Here is a 23765-nt window from a genome sequence, read left to right as displayed (position 1 = left end):
TCCAATAAAATATCATTTATTCTAGAATAATACTGCATAAAATGAGCAGAACAATGCCGTGCCAAAGTGCGAGCTCTTGAAAATTTACATAACTTTATTACACAAAAGAATACAATAACATGTATACTCTGTCTGCAATGTATATTACAAATAATTTTTACATAAATCAAGGTGATGCTGTTTTTTGGTATTTAATGGCACAGAAATATGAATGTATTTTAAAAATAAGAATCTCTTAAAGTAATAATAAAATGAAGACTGAGAACTAATAATCTTGGATATTATTATATGCATAACCCTACCAATGAAAATAGTGAGTCAACAGGCACAATTTGTTTTAAAATAACACATAAAATCTCTCGTAACGTGTATTCAGACATAATTAAGTACTTACAAAAGTTCTTTTGTCCAGATAGTGAAATAACCCACACTTACTAAAAGGTAATGTAATGTGACTAATACATGCACTTTGTAATAGGCCCTGTGATAAAAGGGTAACATTTCTAAGTACTTAAATAATGCTTTTAATACATAAAACAGGAAAACTAATGAATAAAAACATGCAGGAAACTGTACAGATCTCTTGGCACATGCTAATACACACTTGTACAACACGACTGTGCCTAGATTTAGCTGAATTATGTGCACTATGAAAAACATCTTTGGCCAGTATACAGTGTGTACAGGCAACATAAAATACATATTTTGAAACATTTTGATAGCAGTGACACAGAGTCAGAGTAGGAAATTAAAATAGGCTTATCTTCATATCTAACTATACATTTTGATAAAACAGTTCAGCTTTATTCAAAAAAGCAAGACAGAATACGCACACACACATAAAAACGTACTAAAACTCCTCTTGAATGATATTGCAAGCCATAAACTAATTCTCAATAGTAAGAAATATAGTCAGATTAGTTCATAAAAACACCAAAAATATTTTAAAACAGTTTATTGACATAACAGAACTTATATACGTAACAGGGAAAGGTCACTCTTGCAGTTCTAGAAGTATTTTCTGAACAAAACTGCAGAAAAAATCTTTGCATGTCAACAAACCAACACAATGGCATCACTAATTACATAAATTACAAAATTCCACTCAATTTTACAACGTGAAAGAAAAAAATTAATTTTTCTTCCATATTCTGAAAATATTCATGGAACTTCTGCAAGCGGATAATGCTAATTTGAGTAGATAATTGGCATAGTAGTGCATTTAATGATATTGGATGGATTACACAAAAATGCATGTATAATGTATGTATATATATATATATATATATATAAGCATTAAAGTTTCTGGCAATATTTTTAAATAATCAATTTACTTTAAGTCTCTCATCGATATTTTCTGTGCGCATCTCGCATGTGCGAGGAGACACAGCTGAAATGCTTTACAATAATTATAAGCATGAAAATACAATTTTAAATTACAATTCTTTTTATTATTATTTTTGTTATTTTTTGGGTCTATGGCTTCACATACACACATTGTTCCAAACAATTCTCTACAGCAGTTCCATACATACTCAAAAACTTCGCCCTTCGACAATGGAGCACCAGAAAAGAAAATGCACCAAAATAATAACAATAATAATTTTTCGGAACATTAGTCAATCGGCAATAAAAACACGAAAAAGTCTCTTTATGTACAAAACTTGCCGAACTGTAAGTCGAAAACCCGAGTGAAGTTTTCGAGACAAGGACTACAAGACTGTAAGGTCAATTCACATACAGGTCACACTGGCATTTTGCTATGTCGTCAATCAATAACAATTATGAAAAAAAATGTCACGCCGAAGCAGTGGCAGAGCTGCACGGCTGTGGATCAGAACTGGCACCAGCCATGGGAATGGAGTTTGATGCTTCTGCTGCCATGCCACTCGCACCACAGTCCTCATTTCCCTCGTGGCTGCCAGTGGCAGAGCAAGGGCTATTACGCAAATAAGGAGGGATCAAAATAGAGTTCAGAGATGGCTGAATTTTCAGTTCTGAAAGAGAAAACATACATTTCAGCATCACACAATACAGTAAATCAGTTAATTAGTTTAAAATTCTTCCATTAATATTCAAAATATACAGTGTGTTTGTTTCATTAGGTAATTGTAACAACTTCTCAAATATCAATATTGTTCAAATGAAGAATGCATAATATATTCAGATTTTTGACTTCTTAAATTCTACATTAAGATTTAGAAACAGCTGGATTCAAAAATGTCAAAGCATATTATTAAACATAATTTCGTAGATTAAAAAAATCAGCCTCTGAGCAAATACAGTACCTTAGTTTTTCATTCGGGTTAACAAGGTACGGTCAAAAGTCGTTAATCCGGACTCGCCGGGACTTCGGCGATTCTGGTAAGATGGCATGCAGAAATTATAAAATTAAAAATATGAAACCATAATTTATGAAATAAAGAACAATAATGATCTAAAGGGAATCAAAATTTACAAAAAAAAAAAAAAACTTAATATTTGTTTACTTTATTAAACATTTCTTTCAAAGTAAGTTGCTTCGTTTTATGTGATAATACTTTCTCTTTAATTCTATAAACAGACATAATTTCTTGTTCAGTTACAAAGTTTCGCTGTTCAAGTTCTGTAATTGCTGTGCCGAGAATACCAACTAACTTGTGAATCAAAATTTTTTCGTTTTCACTAACCTCTCTGTCACTTTTTTCATGCCTTTATCCATTTTTTGCAGCAATTCCACTTTTTGTTTGATGGACATCGAAACATGCTTTCGCTTTGTAGATCCTTTGACGGCTAAAGAATCGGAAACAAAGTTCCGCTGTTCAAGTCCTGTAATTGCTGTGTCGAGAATACCGACTAATTTGTCGATCGAAATTTTTTTGTTTCCAATAACCTCTGTGTCACTTTCTTAACGATCGGAAGCGAATTATAATGACGAGGAATTTGATTTAAATCATATCAAAGATGGAGTATATTGAGATGAAATACTACATTTAGTAAGGAATTATAAGCCAAATAAAATAAAAACATCTGCCCTGAAGATAAAAATAGTGCTGACAGATCAACTTCCAATTCATTGTGTGCCGTGGCAAATTATCATATTCTTTGCTGCTATGCACAAAAGAAACCATTTGTACTCAATGAATAGAGAAATATGAAAGCAGCTTTTTTTGGCATCATATATATGTATTTCTAATAGAATTATTAAACTGGTACAGATACATGTTCACAATAAATCTGCATATGGCAGACAAGTACCAGGGTCAGGCAGCCTTTATGGCATTATTATAGAAAATTCATATGCTATAGCTTGCTACTCCTTTATTACCTTTAAGTGCCTTTTTGCATGTCAAAGAATTGGGTTTATCTTTTTTTCTTTTTCCTCAAGCTCCTTTTTATAGTCCTCTAGCAACTCCTCCACCAAAAGTTCACCATTAATCTACAAACCAAACCAAGAGACAACACCGTAGATAAAAAAGTTCTAAAAGTATTAAAATCCTCAGAAGCTCTGTATGCGTTATAATATGGCCATAATTTTCTTCAAACTCACTTTGTGGTCCAGTAAGTTACTTACTGCCAATCTTTATTAATACAAGTTAAGCAACAAAAAGTATTAAAATTATATTTCATGAAATCCTTTGGCATTAATTCTGTAGCAGAGATTACCTCAAAAAAAAAACTCTGAAAACCATTTGTTGCTGACTTGAGCACTCAATATCTCATGAAATTCGTTATCTGGCACGTTTTTATTCAAAACATTTGTTCATGAACCAAACTGCTCGTGATGCAAGGCATTTTTGATCTCAGATTATATTGTACTGTAATATCACCAACAATTATTAAAATCAACATAGCAAAGGCATGAAAACTTGCTATTTCTTGAATAAATGAAACATGCAAAAAGTATTCACAATAAATTATCAAACATCAGCACTATTCCGATTCTCGCTTTCACACCCAATTTGCAGGGTGAAACCGGTTTGAGATGAATAGAACAACTCTCTCAAGAAGGGAAGAACCTTTATTTTTTGGTGCAAGGACCCCTTTATGCTCTCATAATAAAAGATGTACACATAACATCAGCTTGTGCCATCATGCTACAGGGATGAATTTGTCTCCGAATTCTTATGGGGGAAAATTTCTGAATGACCATCATGTTTTACCAATACCATCTCAGCCTTTGCTAGAACCATGTGTACGGTCTAGGCCCATGTCATGTAAAACACTTTAAAATTTGCAGCCTTTACAGAATATTTTATATATACAGATACTAACTATACTGTTCACCTAGGATGCAGAAAATGCTGGAAATAAGTCTGCAAATGCTAGAAGAGTATAATAAATCTACAAATCAGTCACTGATAAATATGGAGCTCTAGATGAAAACTTATTAATATTATTAGCATCTTTTACATTTCTTACTCAGTGTAAAAAATTGCGAAATTATAGTATCAAAAACAAACAAATTAAAAGATGTATAAAAATTTTATTTTGGGCAGATCTGAGCCCAGAAAATGAAGTACGCACACATAAACAATCCAATACACGAAAAGCATAAAAAAACATATGTAAATTTTAAAACCATACAGCTGGGTTAAAAATAGGTATTACTAAAATTTTCGAAATTATAAGCAATTAAAGAAGCTTAAAAATATAATAAAAATTTTCAATTTAAGTGGACCAAGTGCAAAAAAACACGTAAAACAGAAGCAATCCAATATATATATAAAAATTAAATGAAAATTTGATCAAAAAAGTATATTTCCTCATGCACCACAAAGTATTCAATGATACTTACAAAATGTAAGTAAAAAAGACACATCAACTTTAAATAATAAAATTAATTCGAACATCTTTCACTAAAAGAAACACACACATACAGAAAAATAATATACAAAGCAAATAATTTATAACATTCAAAATAAACATCGATAAAAGCATTGCAGGAAAAGAGGAGGTGGTTCAAAACAATTTGACCTGCTTAGTACCAAAAATGTTGTTAAACCTAAAATCTGCTAAGTAATGAATTTAGGTACAAGTTTTAAACTGATTAATATTAATTAGAAAACAATTCTATTATAATATTAAATCAGGTGTAGTAAAAATGAATAATTTGCAAAAGGGAAAAACCCTGAATTACCTGGATTATATATCTGAAAGAAAACCAATAGTAATAGTCATAAAATTAGTTCAAGTGAAGTCTTAGTTTTCTTTAGTTCAACAAACAGAATATCGTGCTTAGTACAAAATAATCAAATTTTTAAAATTCAACAATGTTATTAAATTTTAAAGCTTTTTTTTTGCTTGTTTATAATTTTGATGATAGTTTTCTTTTTTAAAATTTTTTTTATCTGGCATGTACGCTTTCAAAATTGACAAATGTAATATCAGCAAATTTTGTTTTTTTGGGCTCTGTCTGGTGAAAATAATATTTAAAAAATAAAATATTATGCTTTTGATACTATAATTTTGTTATTATTCACACTGCTGACTTCGGCCTGTAGGGATTAGATCGATAAAGACATAGAGTAATTTGATTTTTTTCTGAGATTATTTTAAGCTTTAAACTATAGTTTTTGTTGGTTCAGAAACAGGCTAATTTATTTACTTTTTGGTTCTGGCATGTTTTGCCCCTTTTTTCTTGCAGTTAGTCACTGTGATTTTGGTTTTTGTATACGCTTCCTTCTGAAATGAATGTGGGCTGAATTTCAAACATCATTTTATTTTGCATTATATATGTATGTGTTTGTGTGTGTGTGTGATATTTTTAGATAAATTAAATTAAATTAAATTATAATCATATTTCTAAATAATGATTTGGTGATTCTTTAACCAAATTGTATCCCTGTTCCTATTTTTTCTTATAAATTATATTAACCTGTTGGCGCCCGACAAATCATCAAACCCATAAATCTATCATATCACATTAAGTCCTTACAGAACGCTCTGATGAGAAGATAGCATCACCTCGTGCACTCACTGCACTTTGATGAGCACCATATCTATAAAATAGGGCTTCTCCTCGATGTACAGGAGGAACGCTTGGGAGATGGATGCTAAAATAAATATATCACTTTATATTTGAAATTTTGTCTCATTTCTGTTTCCTTAACTGCACAACACCAATAATGTACGAGAATCGACATTACATATATATAATTTAATATTAGAAAAGTTTTATATATCATTTCCAAGAAAAGAAATTTAATTAAAGCTATGAATTATTAGAAAAAATTAGTAAGTACTTTAAGTATTATTTTAAGTTGGTATTTAAAGCATTTAGATTTCTATATTTTAAAATTATTTAGAATTATCAAAAATTATTTAAAATCTGTATAGAAAAACTTTTTAACCATAAAAATTCTAAATATTAAAATTGAAATTTAAAGTACTGAAAAGGTAGCTATAGCTGATTAATTGACTTGTCAAGAGAAAGAAACCAATCTACTATCAATTACCAATAACCAAATTCAGCGAGAGTGTTTCGTCTTTTTTCCAAGTAAGGATCAAATCAGTTATTTTGCTAGAATAGATCATAAGCTACGAACAATACTAATTATTAGAAAGATATTAGTCTAATTAAGCCAAAATTTTTTGTTATAAACATAGTCTAAAATAAAAAAAAGTAAGCTATTCTTCTTAATTTAAGATATTCGTTAAGAAATGAATTAAAAGAGATTCTTATTTTAGAAAAAATATTCCCCGACAGTTTCAGAGTACTGTAAAAACAATAAAAAACAATCGATACATGCATAAAATAATATATACAAAAGAAGACATCAATAGAAAAACGTACAAATGAATACATTATTTTATATTAAAACATTTTTATAATCAAACTCAAAATCAAAAGTAAAAATGAAATTTATACTTTTTATATTAAAACATTAATTTCAAAATCAAAAGTAAAATTAATATATTCTTTTATATTAATACGTTAAATTAAAAGTAGTTTATGTATAAATTTTGGAATGCCAGGAAGAAAATTGAAATTAACTTACTTGTCTACAAAATTTAAAATGAAATGATTGTAAATGTATTCAGGGACTGAATGTAATAAAGTAATAAGGTGGCTATTACTTTTCAGTACTGCTCTAATAACACCAGAACAGATGATATGAAAAACGTAACATCTTAATATGTTTTGAAGTAATCCCCATCTGCGGTAATACACTTCTGTGCTCGGCTGTATAATTTGTGGAAGCAACTTTTAAAGTCATTTTTCGGAAGGCTCTTCAATGTCGACGTCATGCTCTTCTTGATGTTCCGCCACCACATTGCATTGCCAGCGAAGAGGTTTTTGGCCAAGCATGAGGTCGTGGAGCTGCATCATCTGCCATACCCTCCTGACTTGGCCCTCAGAGACTTTTTGTTTTCCAAACTCAAAACTGTGATCAAAGGAACACGTTTTGTGGATGTTGAAGACATCAAGAAGAACGTGACGTTGACATTGAAGAGCCTTCCAAAAGAAGACTTTAAAAGTTGTTTCCACAACTTATACAGCCAAGCACAGAAGTGTATTACAACAGATGGGGATTACTTCGAAACATATTAAAAGGTTACGTTTTTCACATTATTTGTTCTAGTGTTATTAAAGCAGTCCTGGAAATTAATAGCCACACCTTGTATATATATATATATATATATATATATAGAGAGAGAGAGAGAGATACATTATTAAAAATATGTATATCAAAATTCTAACTTAAATTTGCAACAGCCCCTTAACTTTTCATTTTAATTTGGGCATTTCCCTTTTCTGTTCTAAAACTAGCGATTGCTCTTAACAAATTTCTCTGAATAGCACTGTTTTTAGATTAATCCATATCATATGAATTTTACATAACAGTGTTAATATAAATGGTTTTGTGAACTAAACTCGTAACAATGAATAATAATTCTGGAGTGCTATCAATTAAGCAATAAAATGGTACTGAGACTGAAACTAACCAACTCTAAATTAAGACTGTATCCTCAACATGATGCACTTCGTTCCTGTTTCTTGGCCAGGCTGGATTGCTGGTCTTCTTCTTACTGCAAAGCTATCAACATGTAAATGCTTTGTAACAGGCAGGATAAGTGTGCAAAATTAAATGTGGCTGCAAATGTCAATTCAAATAAAAATGAGTATTTAAAATATGCCATGTCTGCATACTGCTACTATTTTGAACTTCCACATCTAATATCCACAATTCCCTTATTATCAGACACGTACATATATAAACTAACAAGCATATAAAACTAAGTACTTGGCTGCTTTATCATAATGTATGTATAGCAAAATTAAATTTTGAGGTCACATAATTTTACCGGTGCATAAATATATGCACAAAGTAATAATGTAATCAGTTATTTATAAATAATGATCAGCATATTATATTATTAAAAAGCAATTTTTTGTCCCCTTAATTTCGTGTTGCTTGAACGTGGACAGGGAAAAAAAATCTGTATTACACGAGTCTCAACCATCAAACCTACTTCAATAATAAATTGACTCAAATAGCACATGTGTATATGTCCTAGTCATGGTTGCAGTGATCAAATTTTACATGATAAATGTTTCAGAAAATGTATCTTACCTTGTTCAGTAAAGTTAAATAATGGGGGCAATTCTCTGTTGTTAGGTAACCTTGTACCAGGTTCACGCAGTTCATCAAAAAATTTGTGAGCACACGCTTGCAAAGGAGTTATGCGGGCCGAAGGAGTATATTCCAATAATCGAGAGACTAAGTCGATGGCTTCGGGAGAAGTGCGTGCTCTGAATACCTAAATTTACGAAATAAAATATTTTCATACCAGATTAATAACACATAATACATAATAATGAGAGAAAAAATGATAAATTCTCTAATACGTGGAGAGTGCCTCAACTTGTTAGAACCAAAGTTTGAATAAGCTATCAATATTTCAGAGATTTAGCTACTTGGCCATTATACTCCTCACTTTGACAATCAGTGAGTCTTCCTCGCATATATCAAAATACTTTTGCATTCAGTAAGAACAATTTAAGTATAGAAGACTTGTACCCAAAGAGGCCCACCAGCGGCCGAGCGGTAACGTCGCTGAACATTGGTAGTTTGGTCCGAGGTTTGAATCCCATGAACGGGCTGGCTGCATGGGTGCTTTTGTGGTTTTCCCCATGTGTAATGTGTATACGAGCCAGTTTTCTTTAAAAAGTCCTCCACAAATGCATCCCTCCCTTAAGGCAGATAGCCCTCGAGTGCTTTGCTGTAATCTAATAAACCAAACCAAAACCTTGTACCCAAAGAATACAAAAATAACTCCCCCCCCAATATAGCACATAGTGAACAATTACAAACGTAACCCAGTCCATTAATCTATACAAGGTCGATGTGGCCGTCTCTTCATTATGGAGGCACCTAATAGGTGGGCCACCATTGCCTTTTCTATGAAGGGACAGACAATTACATCCATGCCTTCTCCGGGATTCGAACCCAGGCCCTTTGACATCGCAGTCACCTTCCCTGACCACTATACCGACTGGGTGGCCAAAAATAACTAATACTGTCTAAAACAAATTAACATACAAAATGATACCTAAATTTTAATAAAGTTTCAAAAGTAATATTTCAGTGATATTCTTAATACATAGTACAGTAGATGCATCTTGATATAACTGCGGTTAATATTATTCGGATACTATGATCAGATTGCTGACATTCCTTTTGTTTGTATAAAATATACAGTCAAAAGTCGTTAATTCGGACACCCATAATCCGGACCTCAAAGCTAAAAACTTTCTGCGCATGCACCGCGTTGGCACATGCGCACAGGCGTTTTACGCGTGCGCGTAAGACCTTGACTACTGCGCATATGCGTGTGCGCAAGTTCAGAATACGTTTTCACCTGCGCGTTTAATGTATAACGGACGGCGTAAGCTAAAATGATCTAATTATCTATTTCAGTTAATGTTAATGATTGCGTTGTTCCTTAATCTTCGAATTGGATCCCGCTTATTATTTTTTGCAGACTGTAAGAGCAATTTTATAAAAGTAAACTTGAACTTTCGATTATGTCAAATAGAATTTCCGATGCTGGAACTTCCAAAGGATCTACAAAACGAAAGTATGTTTCGATGTCCAACAAACAAAAAGTGGAATTACTGCAAAAAATGGATAAAGACATGAAGAATGTGACAGAGAGGTTAGTGAAAACGAAAAAATTTCGATCGACAAGTTAGTCGGTATTCTCGGCACAGCAATTAACGAGACTTGAACAGCGGAACTTTGTAACTGAACAAGAAATTATGTCTTTTTATAGAATTAAAGAGAAAGTATTATCACATAAAATGAAGCAACTTAAACAACTTACATTGAGAGAAATGTTTAATAAAGTAAACAAATAAATATTAAGCTTTTTTTTTTTTTTTTTTTTTGTAAATTTTGATACCCTTTAGATCATAATTGTTCTTTATTTCATAAATTATGGTTTCATATTTTCAATTTCAGAATTTCTGCATGCCATCTTACGAGATTTAAACTGATGATCTATAATCCGGAAAAATCGATAATCCGGAATCGCCGAAGTCCCGACGAGTCCGGATTAACGACTTTTGACTGTATTGCTTATTGTGTGATCAATAATTTGGCTAATATGATCAAAATATTATAGAAAAATTTTTTAAACTGAAGTAAAGTCACCAAATAAAGTCAAAATAAATTAAAAAAATTGCCAAGTGACAGAGAAATGTTGCAAAATCAGTCACCAAACAACTTACTCTAACTTATCTCTTCTTCAAGAACAAAATAATAATAATAATAATAATAATAAAACTTCAGAATTTTTTTATCCTTGAAAATATCTACAATGTTGCCTTTTTGATGAATTTAAAATTTTATACGGGCATGTTCTCTTCCAATGAGAGATGTCGTGCAAATATTAGGGATATAACATCAGTCAAATAATTTCCAAAAATGTTACGAACAATTCACATATATTTTGCATTAAAGACAATGTGAAAAGTTCATAAACATGCTTTTTCTAGTTAAAAGGCTGGAAAGTACCTATTTATTTATATGTTACTACTCATTTTATATTAATTACACTCCACTGCTATTTTGAAGGATATTTTTTCTCATTGCTTAATGTTATCAAAATCGCCATAAACAAACATGATAATATTAAGCAGCATCTATTATTTTGCAGTTAGCATACAAATGTATAAACTACAAGATTCTTCCACTAAATTTAATTATTCACCATATGATCATTAAATAATAATAATAAATACCATATTTATAAACACATTCCCCCTTTTCTATCAATTTTATCACTTGAAAACATTTCATGAATATTCTTTTTAATTAAAATATTTTTCTATTTGTGCATACATTTTTACATTGTTCAAATAAATTAGAAGTCTTGGTTGGTTGGTGGATTTTCTGAGATGTAATCTTAAAAATTAAACTGCCAAATATGTGATCAAATTTCTCCATCCTGTGGAACAACAGAATAAAATTTTAAAACCATCTAAAATAATTCGGAGGAGAATCCTTTAATGTTATGATAGAAAACTGAATCAGATCAAAATTATAAAATACTTAAGAACCTGACTAATACTGATAAATGCTATTATAAAGAGATGCATGTAATTACAAGACGAATACAAAACCAGATAAAATCTCATATATCAAGTATGTTAATATATATTTAACTATTTTAAAACACGTTCTAAATAAATATAAAAACCAGTAAGTAAATGATCCAGAGTTATCAGATAATTATTAAAATAGTTCACATTTCTGTTAAAACAAGGGCATTGCACTAAAATACGGTGCACCACAAGAATAGAATTACACTTACAATAAATAAGCTTACTCTTAGCTTTTAATAATAATAGTAAGTTTAATAGAAGGTAGTTTTTTTTTTTTTTTTTTAAAGGTAATAGATAGTTTTAGATATGCAATTCAAGATTAGCCAGTTCCAAAAAGAGTTACCAGATAGAGTGCGCAACAGTTTCTAAAGCTGCTTTTAAACAGATTTATTAAACTATTTTAGGAAGAAACCTTGGCAGGGGTATATAGCCTGACACCTAGTTGCTCTATAAAATGAGTTCCTACTTCATTTGGCATGGCTGCTAACAAGACACACATATGATACTGCATACTTATGTTTTTTCAGCCTTGGAATATCTGCTGCAGAAGTCAAAAAGAAATGACAAGTGTATGGGAAGAACAGCAAATACAAGTACTGTATGAGAATGGTTCAAGAAGGAAGTTTCAATTTGCAAGACATGCCAAGAGAAATGCACTCAAAGATGATCCGTGTCAAAGAACCAAGGAAATAGAAGCTTGGAGTTGCCATTTGACAATCATTAAATATCTGCAAGCACTTGGCAAGATCTAGAAAGCAGGCAAATGGATCCTTCACAAGCTTACAGAAGGCACTTTTGAGTCATCTGAACACTTGCTCGCATAAAAGCTGGCTTTCGCATATTCATTGATCTTGTTCCTTCAGATTATCATCTGCTTAAGTTCCTGCAGCCCACACGTCTAGGCCAGTGCTTTGCAAACATCAATAATTTCATTGCCTCTATAAGCCACAGTTCTTTGAGCAGGGAATACAAAAACTATCATGATTTATGGGCTAAAGTGATAGCATCAGGGTAATTACTAAGGTGAATGAGATTGTGTTTCATTGTTTAAAAATGTAATGTTCATTTTCAATTAAAAAAAATTGGAAACTTTTGCATACACCTAATAAAGGAATTTCTTTCTTCCAGTTTTTATTACCCTCTCAATATTTTATTCTAGGTTTTATGCTTCTCAGTTTTGAAGCTGTACAGCCCAGAGTCACTGCTATTCAGGATCTTCTGCTTGATGACAACGTCTATAACTCTGAAAGGAACAAGCTGAAAAGGAGACTTTGCTGCAATGTCTGCCAGCTAACTACTTTTATCAATAAATAATCTGATTCCCACAGCTGCTTTAGAGCTTCTCTCTAATTTTGAGGCTGTTTTCATGGCAGGGTTTAATGAATATTTTGGCTTTCCTCCATCCGATTACTGAACTTTTCTCTAATTTTGAGGCTTTTTCATGGCAGGGTTTAATGATGATTTTGGCTTTTCTCCATTCAATTACTGAGCGTGGATGCTCAACAAAGTATCTGACCAGAGGTATGCTATTTTCATTAATGAAATGGTTCACAGCGAACTTGATTGGGTTGGGGTAATGGCAAGTTTGCAACCAAATCTTTTAACTGCTTTACTTGACTATAGCAAAGCACTCAAGGGCTACCTGTCTCAGAGTACTTTGGTAAGAGAAACAGGCTCTTACCAAATCTTTTAAACATGAAGCAGATGCACAGAGTAATCGAGTAGTAGGGAAAAGTTCTAATAATAACTTTACTTGTTCTTGATGTGTTTTCCCACAAAATCTGGACATTTTCAGTAATTTATAACATGTAATTATATTCAGTTTCATAAAACTTTAGTGCAGAACAGGAATCCTCAGCAAGTTTTAAGTAAAGGGAAAAAAGATGTGAATGGGATTATGGCGGAGTTGCTAGTTGGTTTGGGATAGATTGAAGTCTCAAGACAACTGCCATTTCTTAAATTAAAAGAGACTGAATGCTATTATTATCTTCTCTGATGATCTAAACCAGTGTTTCTCAACAGGATATACTCCAAGGACCGTTAAAATATTTCAGTACATTCTTGCAGACCATTAAGTTTAATAATTCGACCCATTGGCACAGTTTTTGGACAGATGGCTGGATATTTCACGGAGTGGCAAATATTTCTTGAGGACCGATGATGGTCCACCGATCGGCGGCTGAGAAACACTGATCTAAACGACATAGCTTTAAGTTCACTTTCTGAATGTTTCCAACAAGAGGATACAGATCCCTATGCCAAGCTGATGGCAGTTTATATTCTAACTAAAGCTCCACAGTCAGTTTTTATTTCTAAAGCTGATTTAAAAAAATTACTAAACAATTAAAATAAAATCTCTAAAGAGAGAGAAATAACATGATTTATATTCAGTTCTTTCCTGTTATTGGGATGCCATCTAGCACCAAAGATAAACATTGGCACAGAATCTAACTAGACTGCAACTCTAATAATAAGTGTAGCTTCATGAAAAGAATGATTATTTCACTAAAATCCAGAATAAACATAAAAGATAAATATAAATACATAAATACAAAATGGATTTTACCATAATTTATTTTCAGATTACATAGGAGGCATAAAACTGCCAATTTCATTTAAATATTGCTGAATATATTTGTGTCTTCCCATGCGATCGAGCCGTGTGAATTCGATGAGGGAGGAATCTAGATGATGTCAGCCAGTGCTGTGTTCGATGTTTATTTCATCATTTTGCACATGGCATCTCTTACATAACAGGATCAATGAAATTATATTTGTTGTTAACTTGCAGATGTTTCTGTTCCGCAGGTGTCAATTCATCCCCTTAAGCAACTGAAAAACTAGGAAAGAAAATTTTTGAACTGATATTCATTCTTTGTATTTATTTACACAATGACAGAATTAAATTTTTTTAAGATGTGATACAAACAGGCTGTAACATCTGACATTTTGGCACACAATTACGGAATTACGAACCTGCACCCTGTTAACGGAAAAGAATCTTTAAAGAACAGCAATCCTTGAAATCAGAAAATAAATCAGAGGAGTAAATTCTTTCACACTAAATAACATTTAGATCAACTAAAAAATCACATATATTGCAGAGTTTAAATAATCACAAAAAATAATAAGGAAGAAATCATATATTACCTTTTGCCAAGGGTGTGCTTTAATTTGAGGAAATCTGAATTCAGTATAATTCCTATTCATTTCCCTTATCTGTTCCTTAGTTGGAGTACCTAGTACTTTGATTATTTCAACTAACTGATCAACACCACTATCTCCAGGAAAAATAGGCTGACCTAACATCAGTTCGGCTAACACACATCCTGCTGACCATACATCTGGAATTTACATTATTATATAAAAATTCTTAAATTAGAAAATATAATCAATATAATATAATTTAATCAAAATATAGGTAACTCTTTTCAATTACTATTCCAAATCTTACACATTAATAATGAAAGCACATAAATAAATTAAATTGGAAATAAATGCTAACAGAATTATAATATTTTCCCCCCAAACCACAAATTAACATTTAATTTCTAATATCTTGGTAATCTCAGTAGAATAGTACGATATTTAATGACCATTACCCATAAACATGATTTTAAAATGGACAGCTTGACTAAAACTTAAGTTCCATTTAATTGACAGAAATAAGATTTTGCAGAAATATTTTAGCTACCTGATTAATGTTTTCACTTGAGAAATAAGTCCCACATCTCTTTTTGACTTATCTGCCACCGAATTCTTCTTTTCAAATGATGGACCAACTGTTCCTAACACACACACAAAAAGGCACCCCTTCAAAATATTTTGCTTTCGACAGTTTTCCCCGTATATAAAAACTAAATACTCCAAAAACTATAGTACATGCCCATTTGTGGAATACTGGGCATGTAAGCTTCTATTTTGTATGAGTATCCCAAACTTCAATAGATCACAATATGCTTGCTCCAGTGTTGGCATGCAGTTCCTTGCTGAATAGAAATAAAGAAGCTCCCCCTTTTTATTACTACATATTAGAGATGAGAAGTGGATATTATACAATGTTACAAAAAAAAAAAAAAAAAAAAAACAAAAAAAAAAAAATAAAAATAAAAATAAAATAAAATAAAATAAAAAAAGATCATGAAATAAGCTAAAAGTCTTTTTTAGTAACATCGAGAGGGCTGCGTCTCCCCCAAAGTAATGTTTTGTGTATGGTAAGACTACAAAGGAACTGTATACTATGAATTTTCGACACAAAATCAGATAAATTCAGAGAAATAATATTCCCAAATGAAAGTTTTAAAAGTAAAATATCCATAACGAACCAGTCATCAAGATGTTGGCTTCCATCATGATGATGCTCAGCCCCGTTATTTTGATGAATGTCAGACAAACACTAATTGAATACAGCTGGGATGTTTCGTACTACCCTCCCCCCAATATTCACCAGAACTTGCTCCATTGGATTTTCATCGCTTCAGGTCATTTAAAAATTCCCTGGATGGCTTAGGCGTTTACTTTTCTGAAGTCTGTCAAACAGTACCTCAATAACTTCTTTACAAATAAACATGTCTTTTTTTAAAAAGAGTTTTTCAGGTGCCAGAGAGATGGTAAAAAGTCACAGAACAAAAGAGTGCTTATTTGATTCAATGAAATTTTCTTGTGCTTTTGTACTGTTTCATTTATATTTATCACCAATATGCAGAACTTTCCAAGTAACCCAATATATTTGTACGTTTATTTTAGCATCTCCAGATTCACAATAAATTTTTTCAGCAGTTTCAAGCAATCTGTTACATTTAAATTCAAATGTACAAATTTCTTTCTTTCTTTCTCTTTTTTTTTTAAATACATTCCTAAATGTTACAAAGTAGATGTCTTTTAGTTACATGTTTCACAATACTTTAAAACAAATATGTTCATAATATTATAAAAAGTAAGAAAATAATAGGTTTTTTGGTCATATGCATCTTTAAAACTTTTGCTGTTGGTCACGAGAGCTCATGTTGATAGTTATTGCCCTGACACAGAAATAGATAGTAGCCATATGCCGACTTACTTTTTATAAGAAATATGATTTAAAAGACATAATAAAATCTTATATCACATTGACACCTAGGCTTTTAACAGAGGATTTTATGACTATGTACCAGCACATGACTGGCGCTTGAGGTAAAATTATTTCCCCGACGCCACATTATGTTCTGGTTATTTTTTATTTTGATTCCTTTAAAAATGAATTAAAATATGAAAAATAAGTAACAGTATTTTTGCTTGAAACTTATCTCACAAACAAATATATTTTTTACAAACAAATTTATCAGATGATAGTTACAATGATATTATTAAAAACTATGCATTTCAGAATGTTATTTGGGTACAATCTTTACATGAAACAAAACTTCGCTTTAATTCAAAACCATATACAACTAAATTCTAACCTTCATTTCACGCCAATAGGAGAATACGTACTCAAAATGTAATGCCGAATGAACTAGAGAATAAAGAATGAGGTGTGGCTTTTCCTGTGCCAGCAAATGACTGGGACCTGAGACATCATCCTACACCACTCATCAGGGCATGATTAACAGTGAACATGTTAATCTGCGAATGCTGCAAAAACAAGTAGAGCATTCTCGTTTTCTTCCTCTTATATATAAAAAAAAAAGTTTATAATGTCTTTGGAGATGAGAAAAGAGTTCTACTTAATATAAATATAAATGGTCCACAGCACATACACAGCAGCTATCTGTGGTTAATAATCCTTGCCATTGATTCCACACAATACTCGATCCTTTTCAAAAATGAAAAAACACAATGCATTCTGAGAGACAAATAGGTAAATGCATTGGTTACGATCCTTAAAATATAAGTATACAATATATTAAACACAACTTAAATTTAATGAAAAGTGAATTTTACAATTTCTCTCAACACATGTTCTGTTTTCAGTTAAGACATCTTATATCCTAGCACAATCTGAACTAAAATTTAATATATTGCCTGAAAATGGTATCTGAAATACAACAGACTGCATATTTTAAATATAAATTATTAATTATTTTCAATAAAATGAGTAGTCATATGCAAGTAATTTTATTCTGTAATTAAAAGAATAATTTTCTCCAAACATTTAAAAAAATATTATATTTCTCTTAAAACTGCTTTTGGTCTTGATTATCATTACCAAAAGAAAAATTCACTCCTGTATAAAAGAAATTAATTATTAATCTATAAACATGCACATTCTTTTCCTTTACAATCCAAATGATGAATGAATTTGCCAATGTGCCAAAAACATTAGCATAATAAAAAAATTCTTTTTTTGATATAAGTACCTTAAAATTATCCTGGTTTTACAGATAAAAAAATTCTCATATGTATTTCAATTAAAACTGGATATTATTTTTTTCCATACATATATAAATAATAAAGTAAAAACTTACCTATCATTGTTGTATAATCTGTGGCACCAAATATTAACTCCGGTGCTCGATAATATCGTGAACATATATAAGATACATTCGGTTCACCTTTCACAAGATGTTTTGCACTAGAAAATAAGAAATATGAAAATTATTAAAATTTTTTACCTCGAAACACTTTTCCATTAAAGCCATATTTTTAATTCCATACACACGCATTGCACTTACTTCCTTCCCCACACACTTGTCTCCTTACTAGACAAAATGGAATGATCGAGAAGTGCAAAATGAAAAATTCAATGATTTTTCAAAATCATCTAAAAATCTATTTTGTATGTGTGAGTGTGTGTGGGAAGAATACAGCATATATTATTTTTTCTCTTTTTGTGAATAAGCTTATGTCAGTTTTTACAATTTTGTAGTGTCCATTGATTTTATATTGGGAAGAGATAAAGAATTTGCACATGCCCTTTATAAGTAATTATTCCAGTTAAAGAAAGCTTTGGTTCACAAAACTCAACAGTTTGGTTCTTCATATCATCAATAAATAAATCAGAAGTAACCAAAGTAAAGCACAATCCAACAAAAGAGAAATTTGTGATGATATCCTTTTCAACCTGGCAGTAATGAAAACTTTATATCCATTTTCAGTGAGGAATTATGCCCAAACAAAAAAAGCGCCAAGCGGTATGGCTTTAACAGAAAAGTACCTAGAAAAAATATGTAAAACACATTAAAAAAAAAAAAAAAAAAAAAAAGAGAGAGAGTAGGCAATTTAGTTTGAAATAAAAGAGGAAATACAGCTGTTAATAAATACTAGCAGTAAAATCTGTACTTATATATTATCACAATCACCTTGGTAGAAGACATTAAATTTTTAGAATGTGCTAAACTCTGGCAACCTTATATTAACTATTCTGCAGGCAACCATGCTCATAACAATCGGGCAATGTCACCATTTTCATATGCATTCTTCTGTTGTATTCCAAATTCTAATGATTTTTATAATTTTTTTTGCCTTAGATAGTGCCAAATTTGTTAAATTCTCCGATATGTTTTTAAGTGAAACAGATCATCACTGTATACATGAGAAGACCAGCATAAAAGAAATTACAGGATTTTGTGAAAAACGTAAGTGCTGTATTTTTTAATGATTGAATCTTTATCTAAAAAGTGAAATTTGTATTTTAAATTGCTAAAATGTGCTCTTCATAAGTTAACGATGTTTGCACACTTCAAATAAATGTTTGTGTGGGAATCATTTTTAAGCAAAAGTTGCAAAAATTTACAGCTTGCAATATACAAGTAATTTACCTATTGATGGGTAAAAAATCATCAATTTGTCACAAGATAGATGTGCTAATATCTAAGTACCCCAAATCAGTAATTTAAAGCATTAACAAAGCATTCAGTATTTATAAAAATCACAGAAAAGAATGACATTAATCACTATTTTCACCTTTGAAATAGTTTTAATTTAAACTAATACATCAATGTATTAAATATGCATAACTTCAAATCTTTGCATTTGCAATAAGTTTTTTAAAGGCTAAATTTAGAACATTTCAAAAAATAAACACAACTTACCTTCCAAAATCACAAAGCTTTAAAACACCCGTTTCTGTATCCAGGAGGAGATTTTGTGGTTTTATGTCGCGATGACAAATTCCGAGAGAATGAATATAAGCTAAACTTCTAAATAACTGGTACATATATAGCTGAGGAGAAAATATAATCATTATATTCATTAAAACACAAAACTATTTCACAAAAGTATACCAAATTTAGCAAAAGAAAATAAAAATTACTGAAAAATGCTTAATATATGATACCTTGCTGCCAATAAAAATTTGACATTTATTTTATACAAGTATGGCAAATTTAGATAGTAAAAATAATAGAACATTAAAAAAAAAAGAAGCTTTTACTTAAAATGGCTATTATAAGTAATGCATTAAAAACAGAAAAATAATTTATCCTATAGTTAAATGGAAATAGATTAAATAATTCTATTTACATAATTCATCTACAATTTTATATTTGAATAACAAAAGTGTGGGGCACCAAAGGCAAATTAAAAAGGATTACGGGTTACGCATTTGATAATGCAATTAAATTAATAGATTTCGTTACTTAGGCTACCTCCACTTTTGCTTTTCACAATATGAAATTGTAGATAAACTCTGTAACTAGAATTATTCAATTTATTATTCCAGTTAAACTACATCATTAATTATTAGAGTACAAATTATACCCATTTTAAATAAAAGCTTATTGTATTAAAAAAAAAAAAAAAAAAACCCCACTGCATTTAATCCTCCCCTTTTTTAGTCTCAGTTACACATAACCAATGATGTTAGTCATTATTAAAACACTAATAAATTATAAGAAAATTATGAAATAAACAAAAATAACAGAATGTCCTTCAGAGAAGGAAGAAATTCCTTTGAATATTCAATTTTGGAAATTGGATGTAATATCAATATTGCAATGAGCATTTTACTTGTAGCTACAATGAAAAAATATCACAAATTTGTCATTAAGTGTACCAAGATGGCAAATGTCATTACTAAATGTGCCAAGATGGCAAACTTCATCATTAAATGTGCTAAGACAGGAAACTAAACATGCTTTTTTCCATCTCCTTCAGAATGAAACACATTTTTAATAGAAATGTAGAAAATTGCTCAATTATCATTTTTGTTTTAAAAGAAGGCAAAACGTTTGTTTCATAATTTCTGAAAATTTCAACACATTATAATTGATAAATTTTAAAATCCTAAATGTCAAATAGTCTAAAAAACATGCAATTTTCAAAAATTTTGCAAAAAATTGAGAAATTAAGTTAAAATTTTCATACAAGTTTGATTGAAAAGATTTTCTGTCACATTCTATAGTGCAAGCTGCAAAATTTTGATATGTTTATTTTATTCATTGAATGAAGATATGTGCAAAAAATTGTTTAAACATTAAATTAATAAATACAAAATTTAAATCAAATTATAAAAATCGTTTCATTGTACTGCATTCTCATCGACAAACAGTGCATGTACAAAATTTGAGCTCGGTAACCTATCAGGTAGTAGGCTAAAAATAGATGACAAAATTCTACTCATAGTGAAATACCAATAGTGAATTAAATAAAATATAAAAAATAGCAACATTTATATATTTTCACAAAATGTATATCATGTAACAAACAAACACACAAATAACTGAAAATTATATGATTTCTTGCTGCAAATTTGACATAATACTTAAAAATAATTACATGTAATAATTTAATAAACTGAAGAACATTAAAAAGCAATTGTGAAAATGAGAAAAATATTGTAAATCTCACCTTAACATATGACATAGGTATAGTTTGTTTAGATTTGCTATAGTGTCTTGCAACTCTGTACACAGTTTCAGGTATAAATTCAAGAACCAAGTTTAAATACACCTCTTCTTTCTAAAAGAAAAACATATTTTTGAAACTAATATGAGTTTTATAGTTTTACAATTATTTTTACATTTTGTACATATAAAATATTCTATTCTTTAAATGTATTTCATTTATATATGTAAAACAAACATAAAATGCTATACAATTATAAATTTACATAAAGATTTAATGTAGAGACTTTCATTAGATTCTCTGAAATGTGAAAGAAAATAAATCCATCAAATTAAGTAAAAATGAAATTTTTCTTTACTCTTAATACGAAGCACTTTTTTAATTTTATAAATTCCTTATTTCAAGACTGAGAAGTTAGAAATATCATTTATTTTTTAAGGTTCTTTAAACTATTAACTTTATAAAATGGCTTAAATGAACTTATATAAAGGAGAGAGCCAGAGCTCTTGCACTGCTCTTGGAGAATTTGTTTTCAAAGTTTAAAGAGATGCTTTTAGTATTTTTACGTATACTTTTAAATCATCAACATCTAGCCCTAGATGAATTATTAGAGTACAAATTATACCCATTTTAAATAAAAGCTTATTGTATTAAATATATGCCTAAGTTTATATAAATTTTTTAGTTTCTGATTATCTGCACTCCTACTGAAAAGCCACAAACAGGTATTCATGAGGCAAAGTAATATGTTAACAGAAAGTGGAAACAGATCGCTGTGAACATAAGGAAATAACAGAAAAAATAAAATAATTTTTTTGAAGGTACAAAATTTATTACTGATGTTCCTTGCTTTTTTATTTTTTATTTTTATTTTATTGACTGCTTGGTCCTGTATGGAATTCTTAAGACAATGCCATTTTAGAAATGGCTTTTGGTTTCGTGCATTATTTTGGCAAAAATTACTCAGCAATGAGTTAATGCTTCCGGTGCAGGGTACAAATTATCAGAAAACACCATAAATTCAGAGTAGAAATATTAGAAAACTGACAACTCGCAAATCGCTGAGTTAAATAGAAGTCAGCCTTTATCAAAAGTTTTCAAATTACAAAACTACATGTCTATATCAACATCATAATCCATTCATCCCTTTCCGAGAAAATAAAATTCTGTAAAATTATGACTAATAATTTTGTTCCTTTAGTAATAAGCTACAATTATATAGATAGTACAAAAAATTATACACTACAAATAGATAGTACAAAAAATTTCTGCTTGATAAATAAGACATACTCCTCCTTGTGAGAGAGAACAATAGTTATTTGGATGGAATAATTAAGCATTAAACCACTAAAACTAAAAAGCAAAGGTTTCTATACTAGGAATGGTATATACACCTAATAAAAGTAAAGAAATTATTGTGGTAAAATTCTAACTACAAACATCAATTTCTCACATTAAAACATCTTTTTTAACAGATTAAGAATCATTTTACTGAATTTTTTTTGTAATACACACATGTACACTAAGTAAGAAAAAGTAGAAAGAGATTTAAAAATCATCACAGAATTATTTTTCAACTTTCCTTGAAATTACACACTTCAAAATGCTGATACTTTCAAGACATCTTCAAGAACAGATTAAGCAACACAGTTCAAATTTCAAAATGTAATTGGAAACACTTGTACCCCACATATTTAAAAACTACATCACAGCACAGCATATTAAATTTTATCATAGATTTTAATTGGCTTTCACGATTCATTATAATGCATCTTTTACATAATTAACTTGAATTGCTTTCTTGTTACAGGTAATTTTGCCAGGACATTAATACAATTTAAAAACACTTTCATGGTAACTTTTCAAAAACAAAGATGGTTTTTGAAAAAAAATTTTTAACCTAAAAAATCTACTGATACTGCATATTAAAAAAGTATACAGAATTGACTGATTGACAGATCTTTCCCATTACAGGACAACACAAACCAAGTAATGCAGCTAATATTAATCAAGCTATTAGTCATACTTTATTCTAGTCATGGTTATATGAATTCATGTACCAGAAACAACCCATTTGAACAGATTTTAGCTAACACTGCTACTTACTGATAACATTAAAATTTAATATGTTCATATCTCTGATAAGTGATTCAAATTAAGCACTGCAAATAAAAAGTTGTTAAAATATATCATTCTACTTTAGTTCTTTGTTTATTGTGATAACTAATCCAAGAGGCATATTTCTTATATTTAGTTAAATTTTAATACTACTATGCTACTTTACAATGGAAAAGCTTCTGATTTATTTATCATCTCAGAATTACTAAAAGGGAGAAGTTATGTTAACAGAAAAAGTTCTCATATTCTTTCTATAATTCTGAACTAACCTTTCATTAAGATTTCTTTC

The 23765-nt window shown here is 30.1% G+C and overlaps 1 protein-coding gene across 3 annotated transcripts in view; it reads right to left on the bottom strand.

Moving 5' to 3' along the window:
- The window catches only part of LOC118196219 (glycogen synthase kinase-3 beta-like), a 37811-nt gene continuing 14046 nt past the window's right edge, over positions 1-23765 (bottom strand). For all 3 annotated transcript variants that reach the window (XM_035367642.2, XM_035367639.2, XM_035367640.2), the window contains exons 4-9: positions 21362-21472; positions 19606-19736; positions 18040-18146; positions 14744-14937; positions 8559-8745; positions 1-1997 (exon numbers count right to left, since the gene is read on the bottom strand). In XM_035367642.2, the coding sequence (XP_035223533.1) occupies positions 1798-1997; positions 8559-8745; positions 14744-14937; positions 18040-18146; positions 19606-19736; positions 21362-21472 (930 nt within the window). In that variant the 3' untranslated portion in view covers positions 1-1797. The remainder of the gene's footprint in view (positions 1998-8558; positions 8746-14743; positions 14938-18039; positions 18147-19605; positions 19737-21361; positions 21473-23765) is intronic.

This window comes from Stegodyphus dumicola, chromosome 6 (genome assembly GCF_044657685.1).
Source record: "Stegodyphus dumicola isolate Sdum_Otavi_A_Nest chromosome 6, ASM4465768v1".
Taxonomy (NCBI): Eukaryota; Metazoa; Arthropoda; class Arachnida; order Araneae; family Eresidae; genus Stegodyphus; species Stegodyphus dumicola.
Note: the sequence above shows the minus strand (reverse complement) of the source record. Positions and strands in the feature narration are given on the sequence as shown.